Source organism: Diceros bicornis, chromosome 8 (genome assembly GCF_020826845.1).
Source record: "Diceros bicornis minor isolate mBicDic1 chromosome 8, mDicBic1.mat.cur, whole genome shotgun sequence".
Taxonomy (NCBI): Eukaryota; Metazoa; Chordata; class Mammalia; order Perissodactyla; family Rhinocerotidae; genus Diceros; species Diceros bicornis.
Genome location: NC_080747.1, coordinates 12,178,851 through 12,198,606, shown reverse-complemented (window position 1 = coordinate 12,198,606; position 19,756 = coordinate 12,178,851). Strand labels below are relative to the sequence as shown.

The window sequence follows — 19,756 nt, the reverse complement described above, 5'->3', positions numbered from 1 at the left end:
CACACACACACACAAAATTCACATGCTCCCTGATTTATGGCCTCCACTTATGTATGTACTCCCCAATAGCTTGATAAATTAAAAACTTTGTTCTATGAGTTTCTCTCCAGGAACAGGTTGACCACAGGCGGGAAACACGCCTACAAGGTACCCAGCACAAAAAGCTGACAGAAAAATGGAACAATGTGATGCCTGGAGCTCGTCATGCCTGGAGACCAACATCCTTGGACCCCCTCCTCACTGCCCATTTTCCCTCTATAACTGCCTCAAGATTCTGTAATCCTGGAAGATGGATTTTTTGAGACCTTGGTCACCTATCTTCCTATTGGCTGGCTAATCTAATCTAATTAAACTTCCTTTCTGGATCTCTAACTCCTTGTGATTAATTGGCTTAGATCACAGCAAGCAGAGCAAGCCTATTGCTCGATAACACTCTGGGTCAGAGACACAATTTATTAGTCATAGCGAAAAAAGAAAGCAGCCAGATCAGTATTGTGTGTCAGTTCCCCATGCCCCAATTCCCACACCATATCATGATATGGGCCAGGTGTTACCTCTGCATCCAGTGGGTTGCACCACAAGAGACTCTAGGGTTTTATGGGGCTGCTGTTACATCTTCCCATCCTCGCCTACAGACAGATTACTCATTACTCCTGGAATGCAAGCAAATGTCTCTGGGAGGGGAAGGAAAGGGCTTTATCTTTACTTCCCTGGGATGTCTCTAGGGAAGATGTGTCTAGCCTTACTATCCTGGAATGTCTCCTTATACAAGTATTCTTAACTTGGATGCTAATTCTTTCATTCAGAGGATCCAAACATAGTGCAGAAATATGAGTTATTCATGGAGAATTGCCTTCCAATGCTTTATTTCAAGCACAAAAAAGGGGAAAACCTATTACCTTTAATAGAATAGAAAATCTGAAAAATCAAATATTACAATAACGCTAGGCATGGCTGATGGAAAGGAATCTCTAACCCATATTTTAGAGAAAGACCACGCCAAAAGAAACCTCATCCAGTGCAGTCAGAAAATACGTAGAGAAGCAGAAGTTGAAATTAGTTTGAGGAAGCTATACTAAGCAATATAAGTTGCTTAATTATCTGTGGCAATGTGAGGAAGTAACATCAATCAATGCCATTTTTGGATGTTTATAGAGATTATCTGACAAAATCCGATTTTAAAATATAATAAAGGCAAAGAAATTTGGTACACACAATAATTATTCCTGGGAATATGACCTCAAGTTACAGATATTAGGTATCATTGATTCATTTGTTCTTCATCAAATGTATATTAAATACCCACTTACTACATATCATGCAAGATGGACATGATCTCTACTTCTGTGGAGCATTTATTCCAGGGTGTCAGCTTGACAAAACTAGTAATCAAATAAAAATATTTTAAATTATATACTACAAAGAAATAAAAGGAAGAATAATGGAGGATGTACCAAGTAAGGTGGTTAGAAAAGACTTCTTTAGGGAAGTAACATTTAATTCAATCTATTCTCAAAATAGCAGAGTGAGTCTTTTAATACCTGCTTCAGATCCTGTCTCTCCTCTGCATAACCCTTCAATTGCTCTCCATTTCTCTGACAAAATCCCAGAGGCCCTATAACGGTCTACAGAACCCTTCATGATTTGATTCCCAAATAGTCCCCCATCTCCTTTCTTATGACTCTTTCTATAGCACTTATTATCTTCTAATTATTATAAAGCTTATTTATTATGTTTATTGTCTCTCTCTCCTTGCCAGAACATAAGCTCCACTAGAGAATCTTTGTTTTCTTCATTTTGTATCCCAAATGTCTCTAGAACAGTTCCTGGCCTCTAACAGAAGTTCATTACATTTTTGTTCAACGGACATAAAACTACATTATGATTTTATTAATATTTAAAGATAACAAAAACATAGCAAAATTATCACATTACAATGTCATATTTACATTTACACACAACATACAAAAACATCACAAAAGAAACACAAAAACAAAAACCAGGTAAGATTTATTTAATGTGATGGGTGTGCTTGCCTGTTTATAAGTTCATTCCAGTCTGGAACACAGGAGGATAATGCTACTCGCATATCTGCTGCACTATTCAATCCATTTCTTTCCTTTGTTTTTAACTGAGTTAAAACTGAAAACCCTAGTTCGCACAAACTAGTTGTTGTGAATGGTAATAATAGCAGGACACTCTTTCTACTTAGCAAAGGAAAGTCTTCCTTTATTTTAATCCAAAATGCTGATAAACTTAATGTTTCATAATCATTCTTCAATGTATATGAAGAACTAAGCTGCAATAACTCATTCTCTTCTTCAGGCACCAAGTTTAACTCAATTATTGATTCTGGGTTTCGAAAAGCAAATGGATCTTTTACCCAACTGTTTTCCCTTAATGTTTCAAATTGCTCTTCTGGAAAGAAATGGTTAAAAGTTTTAGATAGAGAAGTGAGATGCAACAATATCTCTAATTTTATTTCTTTCAAAATGTTTTCATTAATAGTATTCTCTTCAATATGTTGCAAAAATCTTGGAAACATGTAGTAGCTAGGATGATTGCTCTTAAGTCTTGCTTGCCATAACAACAATGACTTTTGGAATCCTTGGATACGTTCGACATGTTGGAATATATCACTGTTTTTCCCCCGCAGTTTTAAACTCAGTTCATTCAGAATGCCAAAAATATCAGTTAAATATGCCAATTTTGTTACCCAGATGTCATTTTCAAAAATACTTGCCAAATGAGATTTTTTTTCAATGAGAAAAATGTGAATTTCATTCCTGAGTTCGTAAACCCTGCTTAGTATTTTCCCTTGAGACAACCAACGAACTTTGGTATGATACAGTAAGTGAGTATGGTTAGTTCCAATCTCTGAACAAAATGTTTCAAGAAGTCGGCTATTTAGTGAGCTTCCTTTAATAAAATTAACAACTTTTACTGCAGTTTTCAATACTTCCATGAGATTCTGTGGAATTTCTCTGGATGCTAACGCTTCACGATGTATAAAACAATGATTTCACACAGCACCATTATTAGTAACTTCTAGCAATTTTTTAATTACTCTGCTATGTTTTCCAGTTGTTTGCTGTTCCATCACTTGTAATTCCTTTGCAGTTTTTCCAGTTTAATTTATATTGACCAACAATGCACTTTTCTAATTCTGTAAAGATATCTAACCCACTTAGGCGTGAGGTCAAATTTAAACAACACAAAAAATCCTCCATAAACTCATTTTGCCAGGCATATCTGACATAAACTAAAAGTGTTAAGCAGCTTCCAATATCAGTACTTTCATCAAGCTGGATTGCAAAATCTATACCAGACTGTAAGCGATTAATAAGCATTGTTTCTAAATGTTCTGCAATAGTACAAATTCTAAGAGATATTGTGTTATCACTAGCTATAGTTTTTAATTTATCAGCTGATTTATCATCAAAAATTGTACGCACCATATCCAAACATGCTGGAAGAATAATTTTTTCAGCAGCTGAGTGAGCCATTTTCTCTTTCGCCACACGATACGCAACTAAATATGATGATAATAAGGCTTTCTCACTAACAGTAGTAGAACAACTAAGAAATTGTGTTGATAACTTTACATCTTCCTTTCTTTGAAAATATTCAAGAGGCTTATCAATAAGCTCAGCATGCTGAGTTTCTAAATGCCTTTTTAATTTTGAAGGTTTTAAGCTTTCATTTGCAAGAATATTATTACAAATAATACACTGAGGTCTGTCATTTTCAAAGGGTTTTTCACATTTGATAAAACCATATTTTAAATAATCTTCATTATAACGTCTTGCACTTACTTTTTTCTTTTTGAAATGTGGCTCAAACAAAGTTGAATTATGCAGATTAGCGTCAATATTTTTCTGAATATCGTCACTATTCACTCTTCCAGATCCAATAGTTGAACTTGAACATGTTTCTGCATATTTCACTTCATTAATCCTCTTTCTTTTAAAAAAGAAATGATCCATTTTAAAAGCAATTTTGATTAAAATGTTATAATTGCAACTAACTCATTTATATATTTATAGTCTAGATAACATCTTTCCAAAAAATGCAGTTTGCAACTGAATCTCAGTTGAACGTCTCAGACTTCACGTCTAGTTGCAAGTCATGGTAATATAAACTAGACTGCTCATCAACCTTGTTGTTATGAAAACCACAGAAGATACCAGTGGACAAATGATTGAAAAGCCACTTCTTGGCCAATATACATCCTATTCATCATGTTCCCTCCATGAAATATCTTTTCATATATTCAAACTGACTTTAGTATTCCTAGAATGTGCAAAATTCTGGCAAAGGATTCACGCAAAGTACTCTGATATTTTATATTTTATTTCACTTTTAAAAAAATGTTCATTGTGACTCACAGAATTGATTTCATGACCTACAACTGTGTCACATCTAATGTGAAAAACATTGATATAGAAACATTTTCCTCTGTTGTGTTGGTAGCTTGAGTATGTCTGCTTGATGATCAAAGAAACTAGCTGATCTGCTAGACTGTTGTCTCGTGCAGGAACTTTCTTGAAGTAGTAGGTATATATCTCAGATTTTCATTCCTGATAGCTTTTGATGGGAAGAGTTTTTAAAAGTGCCAGTTATGGTGTGATCTAGTGAGGATCCAATGAAGTTTTCCACGGCTAGGTCAACTATCAGGTTGGAGCTGGTAATGTATTTTTAGAACTTTCTTGGAATGCATCCTTGACCTGGGAATAAGACAAGAGACTTGACATTAAAGCATCACAATACAGAGCAATATTATTGCCAGCTACGGGGACATTTATGATATCCAAAGTGATGGATGCTTAAGCAAAAAGTCTGTAGCTCATCTCATCACTATGTTATATGGGGTTAGGCCTATTTCTACAAGGCAAACCACCTCAAACAAGACTGGTAAATAGGAAAAATGATGTCAGTAAAACCTGCAAGTTGGCATTGGGAGTTGCAAAGTACATTGACACAGCTGAATACAGCCAGCATGGAGGAGTAGCTCATTCACCACATATGCTTCCTTTTAGTTCAATTTGGCCATGTCCATCTTGGAAGTACTTACTGCACTGCCCTCTTTAATCTTAGTGTATCCAGGTCTTATCACTGTTAACACAGCACTTCCTTACATGCATTTCCATTATCTTATGTCACTTTTTGGAGGGAGGGGTAAAGTCATATTTACTGTAGTGTTTTTTTATTAGAAATTCAATGTTTTGGGGCCAGTCCAGTGGCATAGTGGTTAAGTCTGTGTGCTCCACTTCGGGGTCTCGGGGTTCATAGGTTCGGATCCTGGGCACAGACCTATGCACCACTCATCAAGCCATGCTGTGGCGGTGTCCTACATACAAAATAGAGGCAGACTGCCACAGATGTTAGCTCAGGGCCAATCTTCCTCACCAAAAAAAAAAAAAAAAAAAGAATGTTTAAAAGAAAAGTCTTAAGAAAAAAAAAGAAATTCAACATCTTAACAGTGTTAATACTTTTATCAGGATTGTTTGGGGCTGGCCCAGTGGCGCAGTGGTTAAGTGCATGCACTCCGCTTCAGCAGCCTGGGGTTCGCAGGTTTGGAACCTGGGTGGGCACTGACACACCTCTTGTCAAGCCATGCTGTGGTGGTGTCCCACATAAAAGCACAGGAAGATGGGCACCGTTGTTAGCCCAGGGCCAATCTTCGTCAGCAAAAAAAAGGAAGATTGGCATCAGATGTTAGCTCAGCGCTAAACTTCCTCACCAAAAAAAAAAAAAAAAAAGATTGCTTGCATTAACTATATTTTCTTATTTTCTGTATTCTTGGTGCTCTGGCATCTGGGTTCTCACTAATCAGGGAGGGACTGATCCTCCCAGGGTTAGCTAATTCCTAGAGATAGCAAACAATTCAACTGACAGCAAACCGCTCAACCCAGGAGCACAACTTTCATGTGCAAACTAACCAATTCAGAGCCCACCCTATTGGTACGCCCCACTTCCATCAGGCTCTTACACTCCACCAATATTCTCCTGCTCTAATCATCCCAGGGCCAGGTACCAGGCAACTAGGGACAGCCCCCATGCTTTAGAACCTGCTGAAATTATTCAAAAAGCCAATCCTAAACCTGCTTACCCTGCCTCACCCAGTCCTTCCCTAGAAAACCACAATACAGGTTTTTCTACAGCCCCCCTTCCACTCCCTCTGCCTCAGGACCAATCCTGATGCTCCCCTGCGTGGCCCACCTGTGTGGAATAGCATGCTCTACCTCCAATTTCTAGGGATCTGTGAGCATAACAACTTCCTACTTTATGATGGCCATTTCTGTGTCTGTGTATCTCATCATATCTGATTAAGACAAATTCCCGGTATATTTTAAATCATTTTTATTTTGTTATTGCCTTGTTACAAAGTAGTACAGTTTGGCCCTATCCTACTTTCCCCATAAGGTCTGTTATTTTTTAGTATAAATTTTGCATTCCATGAGTTCTTCTAAGAAGTCATAGCATTAAAGCTGAAACACCTGTATCTTGAGATTAGTTTTATTACTTGCCTGGTGAATAGGCTCCCCTTATCACTTGAGAGGAAGATTGGAATCCCCCAGTTTTGGGCACAGACAAAATATTTTTCATTCTAGCTATCACCCATCCTTCACCTGAGTGAAACAGAGTATAGTACAGTATGCAAGCAAGGTATAGGTTTCAGGAATACCAGACAGCACGCAAAAATGTGCTACAAGTTATCTGAATACCACCAATCTTCATCAGCCTGTTGACATTGTATTTATGTGGGTGCCTAATCTTTTAATAATAAAGCCAGCTTTGAAAGAGGTATCATAAGGGATGGTGACCTTGAAACAAAAAAGGTGTTGCCAGAAGGGAGAAGGCCATAGCCTTGGTGATATTCTTCTATGAGACTTCATTAATTATATCTACATGGACTTTATTCTTAACAATAGTAAACTTGAAGGGGAGTTACAGTATATCATGTGTAACGCATTTTTAAAAAAATTTAATAGACTTTATTTTTCTAAGAGCAATTTTAGGTTCACAGCAAAATGAGCAGAAGGTGGAAATTTCTCACGTACTCCTTGCCCCCACATATGCATGGTCTTCCCCATTATCAAGATCCACCACCAGAGCAGTACATTTGTTACCATTGATAAACCTACACTGACGCATCATAATCACCCAAAGTCCATAATTTACACTAGGGTTCACTCTTGTGTTGCACATTCTATGGGTTTTGACAAATATATAATGACATGTATCCACCATTATGGTACCATACAGAGTATTTTCAGTCCCCTAAAAATCCTGTGCTCCGCCTCTTCATCCCTCCCTCTCTCCCCCCAATCCCTGGCAATCACTGTTTTTTTTTTTTTTACTGTCTCCAGTTTTGCCTTTTCCAGAATGTCATATAGTTGGAATCATACAGTATGTAGCCTTTTCAGATTGGCTTCTTTCACTTGGCAACATGCATTTAAGGTTCTTCCATATATTTTCATGGCTTGATAGTTCATTTCTTTTTAGCACTGAATAACATTCCATTGTCTGGATATAACAGTTTATTTATCCATTCACCTAATGAAAGACACTTTGGTTGCTTCCAAAGTTTGGCAATTAGAACAAAGTTGCTATAAACATCGGTTGCAGGTTTTTGTGCACACACAGGTTTTCAACTCTTTTGGGTGAATACTAAGGAACCAGACAGGTGGATTGTACGTACAGTGCATTTTTAATGAGGATCCCAACAAAGGTTATGTACCTTTTTGTTGTTGGAGCATGCCAAAATTGGGAGCACAGATGATGCTTTATAGACAAAGTATAAATGTTGATTTTGTTTTTTGCAATGGGGCCAACTCTCATTCATACTGACAGACTTCAAATAATGCCAAAGGGACTGCTCTAGGATCTCAGGAGTTGTGATAGCCTAGCCTGCTACTGACCTACCCTGTTGGTCTCTGATATGAACCGTCAGAAAACAAAACCAAGTCAGAACTGAGGAGGGTATAGACCTGAAGGTATAGGCAGGGGTAAAGGTGGCTGCTGAGATGGGTCACGTGATTTGGTATAATTCAGTGAGAGTGATGTGGAGAGCTGTCAAGAGAAGACTCTTCTATTTGGTAACCTTAGCATTGGACAAATGTTACATTTTGAATTTAAGGGATGAACCTTTATACAGACTGAAAGCTTTAAAGGGCATCTTAGAACAATGTTGTTGGAATGCAGCTTCAGGAAGGTGCCAGGAAGGTGGTAGCAGGAGCCACCTGAGAAAAGAGCTATTGCTACAGCGAGTAGGATTAAGATGTAACATGCAATAAAGCAAAATGTATCACCTTGTCTCCAGGCTAGCTCTCTGTTGGCACGTTTTTCTATTTATAGTAATATAAATGGTTGGTGTCATCCAGAAGATCTATAAACAGGGGCACAGGTCAGGGTTTATTTACTAGGGCAGTGGCAATATTAAAGGTTGTTTGCCTTAGGAATGCCTTGAAAATATCAACTTAGTTATTATAAATTCTTTAACTATTGCCAAGTAGCTAGAGATCTACCGTATATGGTACCTGGTTACACTTAAAAAGGCGTGCCTCATAGAGAATTCAGGGCCTGGTAGATGCCTTTGACTTAATCTTGGTTAGACGTTTCCTTGAAAGATGACATGTTCCAAATATTTTACCTTGGTCTGAATGAGGCAAAAAGCTTTTCTTTGGAGGTCTATGTCCTGTCTGCCAAGGTAGTTAATAGGACTAAAGAGTTTATGGCAGATGCCTCTTGGATGCCAGAGCATGGTATACATAATGAACATATTAAACCAGAGCTAAATTGCTGGAAAAACAACTGCATCTAGCTCTTTTATTGCTTCAAGGAAATTGGAGGGCAATTCACAGTAGCCTTGAAGCAATCTGACTCAAATATCTAGCTGCCCTTAACACGTCAATGAGAACAATTATTGACTCTCTTCCTCTCAAAGTTATAAGTTCCAATAAGGATTATCGATTGTTTTTAACGCTCCTCCTCACCCTAAAGAAATCTCAGACCACTACAATTTTATCCTGTATGACCTCTCTCCAGATATTTCATAGATATTTACCTTATATAGCAAAATAAAAATGATGCTAACCAAAACATGCTCCAAAGTCTTGTTTGTCCTTTCTTTTCTTTACTTATGTCTCTGAAAGGTGCCATAATGGGAAGTCGCAGGAGTTTGGGGGGATAGGTTCAAACCTGAGGTTTTTGGTCTAACTGTAAGTTTTGGAACTTTAATATAAACAGAGATATTCTCAATTAGAACTCAATGTAAATAAGAGCATATAGATATCATAACAAGAGCAAGAACACCAGTGTGATTCCACAACCCAGATGAGTTCTGCTGGCACAAGTCCCTTCTGGACAAAACTTCAGAGATCTATAAATGTGTGTACTGATGCTAAGGATGTGTGCATTGAGGTTGACTGTTGGGGATATATAACCACATTTCAGAGCAATAATGCTCTTTAGTCAGCTGTGCATCTAGCTTAGCAATCCTTTAGGAGAGAATTCCAATTAAGGTGACCAAACACTTGTAGTTGAAAGTTTCTTATATACCAAGATACATTAATATAGGCATGTGATATGGTTTCAGGTTAGCAATTTTCCACTAATGAGTCTTTTTATCTACCTGTTCCTAGAGGTTGGTACTCAATAAATGTATCTGAAAGAATGAGAGAAAGAATGACACCTGTAGTCAACTGTACAATGTACATTCTATTTTTATCAGTCAATAAAAAATAAATTACCAAACTATACTTGGACAATTTGGTAATACGTAAGACAAAGGCTAGGAAAATATTCTTTAAAATAGGATTATCAAAAACATCCTATTTCAAAATAAACTGTTTATAATGTTAAGCAGTAGAAACAACGGTCCCATAAAAACATAAATGTAAACTATATTCAGACGTAGCTTATAAAACTTAACACCTAAATCTACCTGAAAATAAGAAATTCACACAAAAAAACTATATCTCATTTATATTACTATAGGTATGGGTTATTATTTATTCTTTTAGACAAAAACAATTGGCTTTTAATCCTTCCTTTCTTTTATATTTTCACTATTTCCATTTCAACCCAGTCTTCCTTGGGAGTTTGTAATTGGCTATGCTTTAGACTGTTGTATTCAAAAAGCATTCTTAAAGGGCTTACTCTCTCTCCTTAATCAGACAATTCACCTACAGTAATAGTAGAGGTAGTGTATTAGGGTACAGAGCCGGTAGATGTGGGGATGAAAGAATGGGGAAGTCCTTTTCCAATTGAAATAGGATGCAAAGTATCAGCAAAATGGGAGGCAGAAGTAGAAAATGTTGCAAGTTTGACAGAAGAAGGTATGTAATGGTTGTGTAGAAAGTGGTAGCTGAATGGACTAGGAAAATGATTCAGGATTTTAAGCAAGTCTGCGTGATTGTCTTACATGCTTAATGTAATGATCATTATCATTATGATGCTTGATAGGTGGTCTTTAATTCCCTGCCACTAATTCTTACTTCTTAGACATATCTCCATGGTGCTATGAATATTATCTTATAAAAATACAGCTCTGATCAGTTTCCTTATAATTCAAAAACCTCTAATGGCTCTGAGCTAGTGTAATCCCTTCAGGATAATATCCTTTAAATCTAAGCCTCAAACCTATCTTTCTAGGTTTCTCCTTCATCACATATCTCCATACAACTCTACCCATTAAGCTCTAAGACCGTGGAAGTTCTTGAAATATCTCATGCACTTTCACGCTTTTGCTTTTGTTCTGACTAGTATTTCCTTTGCCTGGACTACTTACTCTTCTTGCCTTCTTAAGTCACTTGAAATCCTATTCATTCTTTATGATTTAGCTCAAGTGCTGCAGCATTCATCCATTCAACTAATGTTTAAATGTGTCTGACACTGGGGATACAAAGTAAGAAAACAGATAAATAGTAATATATTCATATAAAGGAATACCTAGGCAGCTGTTATAATGAATGAACTAGTTACATAACACTGACACATCTTAAAAAGCTTTAAGAAACCTGCAAAAGGACATATACAGTACTGACTGTTAAAGTTATGCCAAATAGCACTATATATGTAACTAAAAATTAAAACATAAAGGTGCTTGGCAGAGTGGTTACCTTGGGCAAGAGGGAACAGAATGGGATTGAGTGGTCCAGACAGACAACTTCAATTACTTATATAATAATTTATTTCTCCGGTTGGGTAGCGAGTACACATGTATTATAGTCTTATTTCTACCTTTTGTCTGTCTAAAATATTCAAGTTTTAAAAAGGATGTATAAGGCTTGATTCCTTCCTGAAGGCATTCCAAATCCGTCTCATAACTAATAACTTAAAATTACCTTCCATCTCCCACACTCCCCTTTGTTTCCCGTATTGTCGTTATGCACACATTAATGCACTAGGCCTTAAGAGTGGGAACTTCCACATAGGAGCCTTAGGTAGATAAAAATGTAATCTGCTTCCCAGGAGATCCCTAACTGATCCCTCCAGTCCTCTCGGACCCAGCTAGGCCTTTTAAGAACTTCAGCCTGACCCTTTCAGCCGACGCTAGAATATCTCCCCTCACATCCCGGATTGCTGCCCCCTTCCGCCCATAGACCTCAATTCGTCCCCCGAGCAAAATCAGAATGTGCCCCGCCCCCCCCGAACCCCGGAATGTCTCCCTTTAGCGGACTCTGGTCCACTCCCATCAGAGGTTGCCTTTCTTCCTTCTCACCTCTAGCCCAGCGCCACGAACCTGGTGCCTCGCCGGTGAAGCGGCGGTTCTACCCGCCCCCCATTCTCTACGCAACACCACTTCCGGCCTAACCTCCTCACCCACTGAAACCCCACTTTCCACCGGAAAAGGGCTGGCTCGGCCCTGTGCGCATGCGCGAAACCAGGGGCCCGTGCCACTTTTTCGCCTCCCGATGCTCTCCGGGCAGTCTCGCGGTATTTCCGTCTCCCGCGGGAGTAATTTAAACAGTCTGGCGGTAACCGCGCCGTGGGCTCTCCGCGGCCGGCTGACTGTAGCTTGAGGCGATTCCGTGGAGACTCGGCCCGTGGTCGGTCCGGCAGCTGCAGCCGAGCGCGGACAGGGCTCGTCCCAGCGGGGTCCCGGCGCCATGGGGGTGGAGAAGAGGCTGCTGTCGGTGAAGGAGGCCTTTCAGCTGGCGCAGCAGCCGCACCAGAACCGGGCGAAGCTGGTGAGGGCGCTGAGCCGCACCTACGGCCTGGTAAGCGCGGCCGGCCCGCGGCCCCGGGCGCCCCGCCGCCCCGCCCTCCCCGGCCAGCCGGTCCACCTGTGCGCGCGGACGTAGTCTTCAGTCTGTGTGACAGAATTACAATTTTGACCTTTACTATCATTTTACCTCGTTTACTTATTTAGGGAACCGTTTTGTATTTAATCATAGGAGTCTTGTGTCTCTTTGGGTTAGCAGTTCACTGATTTTTAACATAAATCTGCATCTCATTAAATAGATTAAGATATATTAAATGTATATATTGTATTTCTGTTAAAATCTGTAGTGATTTTAACAAAACAATTATTAACAAAATAAGTCAGTGTCAGTAAGTGCATCTTTGTTACAAACCGACTGTTTTTCTTGCCTTTGATTGTAGTGCCTTTGATTATAATTTAAAGAAATAGATGAAAGTTAGAGACAAGTTTTCATTTCAACTCGCAGAGGTCACAGGACTGTGTCAGCATTTCTTTACCTTAGGCTACGACTTTTTTTACCTGCAGGATTACACACAGATGCATTTCTTAAAACATTTTGCTGGTCCCACTGGCTTTCTTAAACTATGTTTTGATTAGTAAATATTTATTTTACACGGCTCAGTCAAACTACGTAAAAGGAAACGCGCTGAGAAGACTCGCTCCCTGCAGTCTCCATCCAGTCCTGTTCCTCTCCGTCTTCTACAGGGAATCGTGTTTCAGTCGTTTCTTCTTTATCCTTCCAATCTTCATGCAGATACCAGCAAATGCAAAAACGTATTCTTATTTCCCCCCATTCCTCCTTCACTATTCTCTGCATTGTTCTGCACTTTTCTTTTTTCACTTAACAGTATATTCTGGATATTCCTTCTTATCACTATTTAATTAAACTTCCTCATTCTTTTTAAGCTGTCACATAGCCCATTTTGTGGATATACTCCAATTTATAGCCAATACCCTATAGATGGACACTTGTGTCATTTCCAGTCTTTAGATATGAGGAGCAGTACTTTAATGAATACAGGTCATTTCCTACATTTTCAAGGTTAACTGTCAGATTCTCTGCAGAGAACTGCCAGATCAAAGAGGAAATGTATTTGTAAATGTGATAAATATTGATAGTTGCCCTTCATAGAGTGGTCCCTTCTACGCTTCCATCAGCAGAGTATGAGAGAGACTGCTTTTTTTTTGAGGGGAGTTGGGAAGAACTAGAACTAGAATATCATTTTGTTGTTCGTGTCGTTGAGTAGATTCCGACTCCTAGCTACCCTGTGGACAGCAGAGCTGAACCCTCGCACCTTCAGGTGCTGTATCAGACAGTGCTCCCCTGCCATTCATAGGGTCTTCATGTCCAATTTTCTCAGAAGTGGGTGGGCAGGTCTTTCTTCTTAGTGTTGGTCTGGAATCTCCACTGAAATCTGTCCACCATGGGTGACCCTGCTGGTATTTGACATTCCGGTTGCTTAGCTTTCAGCATCACAGCAACATGCAGCCACCACAGTATGACAACCGACAGACGGGTGGTATGGTTCCCTGCCTAGGAGACAAACCCCAGGCTGAAGCGGTGAGAGCGCCGAATCTTAACCACTGGATCACCAGGGCTGGCTAGAATATAATTGGGAGGATGTTTTTTGATAGATAAAATTTGTAAGTAAAATTTTGAGCAATTTGAGAATATGAGTTAGAATGGTAACATACCTATCGAAAAGAAATTGCTGTGTGATAGGAAGGCTTAATTATAAAAGGCAGTGTTGAATTGAGACCAGTGGGGGTTTTTTGTTTGTCTTTTTTTTAACTGAACAGTACCTTTGTTACATTTTTCTAAATAGATTCAAGAATATGTGGAAGAAGCAAAAGAATCTTTTGTGATCAAAATCTATGCTGCCTTGCTCCACGACAGAAGTCAAAAACAAGAGACACATAGGTAAATGATTACTCAAAAAGTCTACTTTCCTCAATTATTTCTTCTTCTGGATGGATAATTAAGAGTTATAAAAGAGTAAAGATTTTAGTTTGATGAGCAATTGCTAATATTTCTGAGAATTTTAGGTTAGTGCTGGGGATAAAGACTTTTATCAATGTAGTTTGTGAAGGATTTGTTTTGTATTTCTGGTGGTCAATAAAACATTTTTTCAAGAGACATTTGTTTGTGCTTTTAATATGCTAGGATGGTCTGTAAATATGAACCTGCAGCAGAGTGAGAAATAGAATTTGCAGTAGTTTGTTACTTCTTTTAACCAAACAGAAGAAAGATGAAGACAGTGACATTTCAAATTATTTTAATTATTGTACTTTGTTCTTGGAAGTATTTTGGAAGTTTTGTCAATTTTTGTTAACATTCGTAGTGAGTGTTTGCATCACTTAAAAATTTACTGGATTGAGGACTTAAGGACTTGTATAATTTAGAGAAAAAACAGCTAGGTGTCTAAATATAAATAAATTTATAGTATATATATATATATATATATACACACACACACACACATGTATTTATGTCATATCAAAGTGACCTTATAAATATTATCTTTTTCTGTGGGATAAAATGATTACGATTAAAAGCTGATTTATTAGATAATGCTAGCTTCAATTAAAAAAATTTAAGAACCGGGCCGGCCCCGTGGCTTAGCGGTTAAGTGCGCGTGCTCCGCTACTGGCGGCCTGGGTTCGGATCCTGGGCGTGCACCGACGCACTGCTTCTCCGGCCATGCTGAGGCCGCGTCCCACATACAGCAACTAGAAGGATGTGCAACTACGACATACAACTATCTACTGGGGCTTTGGGGAAAAAAAAAAAAAAGGAGGAGAATTGGCAATAGATGTTAGCTCAGAGCCGGTCTTCCTCAGCAAAAAGAGGAGGATTAGCATGGATGTTAGCTCAGGGCTGATCTTCCTCACAAAAAAAAAAAAAAAAAATTAAGAACCAGCTTCAGGGAGGCCGGCCCCGTGGCTTAGCGGTTAAGTGCGCACGCTCCGCTGCTGGCATCCTGGGTTCGGATCCCGGGTGTGCACCGAAGCATTGCTTCTCTGGCCACGCTGAGACCGCGTCCCACATACAGCAACTAGAAGGATGTGCAGCTATGAAATACAACTATCTACTGGGGCTTTGGGGGGAAAAATAAATAAAATAAAATTAAAAAAAAAAAAAAAAAGAACGAGCTTCAGGTAAATATATTTAAATGAGTGCTTTACTTAGGAAGGAAGTTAAAAGACCATTTTTTTGGTACAAAAATTATTGCATTCTTGTTATTTGGCAAATATTTCAGACAAGGATTATTTTGAGACTATATTAAATGTATATTTAGCATACCTATGTATGAAATTATCATTATAGCTTCTCTTTTTTGCATGAATTGTATCTTCCTTATGAATTATTAAAGTCTTGAATTCTGAACTTAGGGAAATCAGATGGTTGTGATTACAATGCAACCTGGGAATATGTTTGATTTTTCTTTTTTTCAGGACTGAGGCAAATAGCAATGAAGTTCAATTTTTAGTGTACCAGATTCTAAATAAGTTCTTGGGAAATATGCTGGAAAATGCCTGGATTGATATTTTGTATATAAAATTAATGAAGCTCTTATTATACCAAAAGATAAAATTCCAGATATGTGAATACAGGTAGTCCTGGCTCTTTCGAGACTTAAGACCTATTGGTAGTGACTGCCCCATGGTTAAAGGTATGTGCAACTTCATAGTTTTTTTTCTTTGATTTTTAAATGCACAGTAGTTGAATTTTCCTTATTGAATATATAATAGTGAGAGAAGAGATATGATACACACACATACCCCCCATTCAAAAATATGTAGTTCCAACAGCAATTCTCTGACACCAACTGGGTGTCCCATAATTCAACTACTCAGAGTTAGAGCAGACCCATAGGTCAAGGAGGGCTCAGTCCCACAAGACTGCCCCCCTCTTCAGATGCCAACCACAAGATTTGGGTATCCCCAAGCAACCTGTACTTCTACCCAGCTGACTACAAATTCAGGGATTCCCCTCTGGGGTGATAATTCTCTAGACTGACTCTTGACAGAACTCAGTAAAGTGCTACACTTACTATTACAGTTTTATTGTAGAGGATACAACTGAGGAACAGCCAAATGGAAGAGATACATATGGCAAAATATGGGAAGAAGGGAGTGCAGAGCATCCATGGCCTGTCTGGGCATGTCACCCTCCCAGCACATTGGTGTATTCACCAACCTGAAAGCTTCCTGAGCCTGGTTGTTTCAGGGATTTTTATGGGATTTCATTGAGTAGGCATGATTGATTAAGTCACTGGCTATTTGATTGAACTCAGTCTCTAATACTTTTCCCCTCCCTGGAAATCAGGATGAGCCTGAAAGTTTCAGCCCTATAGTCACCTGGCTAGTTTTTATAGCCTCCATCCTGAAGCTATCTAGGGCTCCCAACCCTGTAGGAGTCACCTCATTAGCATAAACTCAGGTGTGGTTGAAAGGGACTCTTGAAAAAAAGTATATGTTTACTGTTATAAACTAAACTGTTATCACCTTTCTCAAACATGTGCAAAAGTTTCTCTGGCTAATATGCCTAGAGGTAATGTTATGGGCTGAATTGTGTTTCCTCAAAATTCATGTCGAAGCCCTAACTCTTGATGCCTCAGAATGTGACTGCATTTGGAGATAGGGCCTTTAAAGAAGTAATTAAGTTAAAATGAGGCCTTTGGGGGAGGCCCTAATTCAGTGTGACTAGTGTCTTTATAAGAAGAGAAAATCAGGACATACAGAGACACACTGGACACGTGCATGCAGAGAGGAAAGGCCACATGAGGACGTCTACAAGAGGACATCTGCAGGCCAAGGGCAGGGGCCTCAGAAGAAACCAGACCTGCCCACACCTTGCTCTTGGACTTCTAGCCTCCAAAACTGAGAAAATAAATTTCTGTTGTTTAAGCCACCTAGTCTATAGTGTTTTTGTTATGGCAGCCCTAGCAAACTAATACAGTTAGAATTGCTAGATGGTAGAATTATGCACATGTTCAACTTAATTAGTATTGCTGATATTTTTCTAAAGTGGTTGGACCGATTTACAATCCTACTGGCAGTGTATGAGAATTCTTGTTCTGCATCCTTGCCCAAACCTGATACTGTGAGACTTGACTTTTTCCAGTCTGATTGGAGAGGAATGGAATCTTGTCATTTTAGTTGTATTTTCCTGATAACTGAGAGTTGCATATCTTCATATGTTTCTTGTTTCTGTATCAATAAAATGCCTGTTATATCTTTGTCTACTATATCAATAAAATGCCTATTATATCTTTGTCTACTTTTCTGTTGTGCTATTTGTTTTTTTTCTTACTGATGGATAGGAGTTAACTTTAATGAAAGTACGATTTATCCTGTAATGGCCTGTCCTCTTTTATGTTTAAGAAGTTCTTCCCAACCTCCAGAGTAAAAAAAGATATACTCATATTTTTTTCTGAATGTTTTATATTTGCATCCTTAATCTACCTGGAATTGATTTTTTTTTAATGTTTGGTTTGAGGTAGATGTATAATCTCATTTCCCCATATTAATAACAGTTGTCTCAGCCTATTTATTGAATAGTCTTTTTTTCCCAGCTGATCAACAATGGCAGCTGTCATACATCAATTCTGCATACTGTGTGGTTCTCTTTCTGGTCACTATTCTGTTGTAACTATGATTTTTGTCTACCTCTAAATCAACATCACATTGTCTTAATTACTGTGGTTTTCTGACAAATCTTGATATTTGGTAATAATTGAAAATTTTTTGTTTTAAATGATATATATAATTTATCAATCATTATGTGCATGATCTTGAATCTGTCAATGGTGGAGAGTAGAGCTAAGTGTTTTCAAGCATATTTAAGCATAGGAAATGGTTGCTCCAAAGACTATAATAAAATTCCTTTCAAGGCAACTCAGTAAAAACCAAAGTCTAAAGGCTCACTAGAGCCTTTTTAAAAAGCCATTTCTAGGGTGGGACCGGGGCTTTTGGGGTATCTTGGATGGGGTTTTAGATGAAAAAAGATGGGCCATGAACTGATAATTGTTGAAGCTGACTGAGTGTATTAATTTTAAAGTTTCCGTGGTTTCTTTTCTTTTTTTTTTTTTTTTTATTTTTGTGAGGAAGATCAGCCCTGAGCTAACATCCATGCCAATCCTCCTCTTTTTGCTGAGGAAGACTGGCCCTGGGCTAACATCAGTGCCTATCTTCCTCCACTTTATATGGGACACTGCCACAGGATGGCCTGACAAGCGGTGCATTGGTGCGCGCCCGGGATCTGAACCTGGGCCGCCACAGCGGAGCATGCGCACTTAACCGCTACGCCACGGGGCCAGCCCCCGTGGTTTATTTTCTTAACAGATATAGAATGCATCACTTGTGCAGGGATGGTTTAACATTCACAAATCAATCAACGTAATACACCACATTAATAAAATGAAGAATAAAAATCACATGATCATCTCAATAGATGCAGAGAAAGCATTTGACAAGATACAGCATCCATTTATGATAAAAACTCTGAATAAAATGGGTATAGAAGGAAAGTACCTCAACATAATAAAGACCATATATGAGAAACCCACAGCTAATATCATCCTCAATGGTGAAAAACTGAAAGCCATCCCTCTAAGAACAGGAACCAGACAAGGATGCCCACTGTCACCACTCCTATTTAACATAGTACTGGAAGTCCTAGCCAGAGCAATCAGGCAAGAGAAAGAAATAAAAGGGATCCAAATTGGAAGGGAAGAAGTGAAACTGTCACTATTTGCAGATGACATGATTTTATATATAGAAAACCCCAAAGAATCCACCAGAAAACTTTTAGAAGTAATAAACGAATATGGTAAAGTTGCAGGATACAAAATCAACATACAAAAATCAGTTGCATTTCTGTACACTAACAACGAAGTAGCAGAATGAGGAATTAATACCATCCCATTTACAATTGCAACAAAAAGAATAAAATACCTAGGAATAAACTTAACCAAAGAGGTGAAAGATCTGTACACCGAAAACTATAAAACATTTCTGAAAGAAATTGAAGAAGACACAAAGAAATGGAAAGATATTCCGTGCTCTTGGATTGGAAGAATTAACATAGTTAAGATGTCCATACTTCCTAAAGCCATCTATAGATTCAATGCAATCCCTATCAAAGTTCCAACAACATTTTTCACAGAAATAGAACAAAGAATCCTAAAATTTATATGGAACAACAAAAGACCCCGAATAGCTAAAGGAATCCTGAGAAAAAGAACAAAGCTGGAGGTATCACACTCCCTGATTTCAAAATATACTACAAAGCTGTAGTAACCAAAACAGCATGGTACTGGCACAAAAACAGACACACAGTTCAATGGAATAGAATCGAAAGCCCAGAAATAAACCCACACATCTATGGACAGCTAATCTTTGACAAAGGAGCCAAGAACATACAATGGGGAAACGAAAGTCTCTTCAACAAATGGTGTTGGGAAAACTGGATAGCCATATGAAAAAAAATGAAAGTAGACCCTTACCTTACACCATACACAAAAATTAACTCCAAATGGA

The 19,756-nt window shown here is 38.5% G+C and overlaps 1 protein-coding gene and 1 long non-coding RNA gene across 3 annotated transcripts; one reads left to right on the top strand and one right to left on the bottom strand.

Moving 5' to 3' along the window:
- Positions 1 to 1,869: 1,869 nt before the first annotated feature.
- FAM200B (family with sequence similarity 200 member B) lies at positions 1,870 to 11,880 on the bottom strand. The gene is given in 3 exon segments (XM_058546767.1): positions 1,870 to 3,086; positions 3,088 to 4,727; positions 11,729 to 11,880. Coding segments are annotated over 2 exon segments (1,971 nt in total). The 5' UTR covers positions 3,987 to 4,727; positions 11,729 to 11,880; the 3' UTR covers positions 1,870 to 2,014.
- A 39-nt stretch (positions 11,881 to 11,919) lies between these two features.
- On the top strand, positions 11,920 to 17,497 carry LOC131409487 (uncharacterized). Of its 2 annotated transcripts, XR_009220936.1 has the most exons (3): positions 11,932 to 12,227; positions 14,038 to 14,110; positions 15,668 to 17,497. It is a non-coding gene; the product is annotated as an uncharacterized LOC131409487 (long non-coding RNA). The 2 variants fall into 2 exon arrangements; XR_009220935.1 differs by having other exon boundaries at positions 11,920 to 12,227; positions 14,038 to 17,497.
- Positions 17,498 to 19,756: the final 2,259 nt, after the last annotated feature.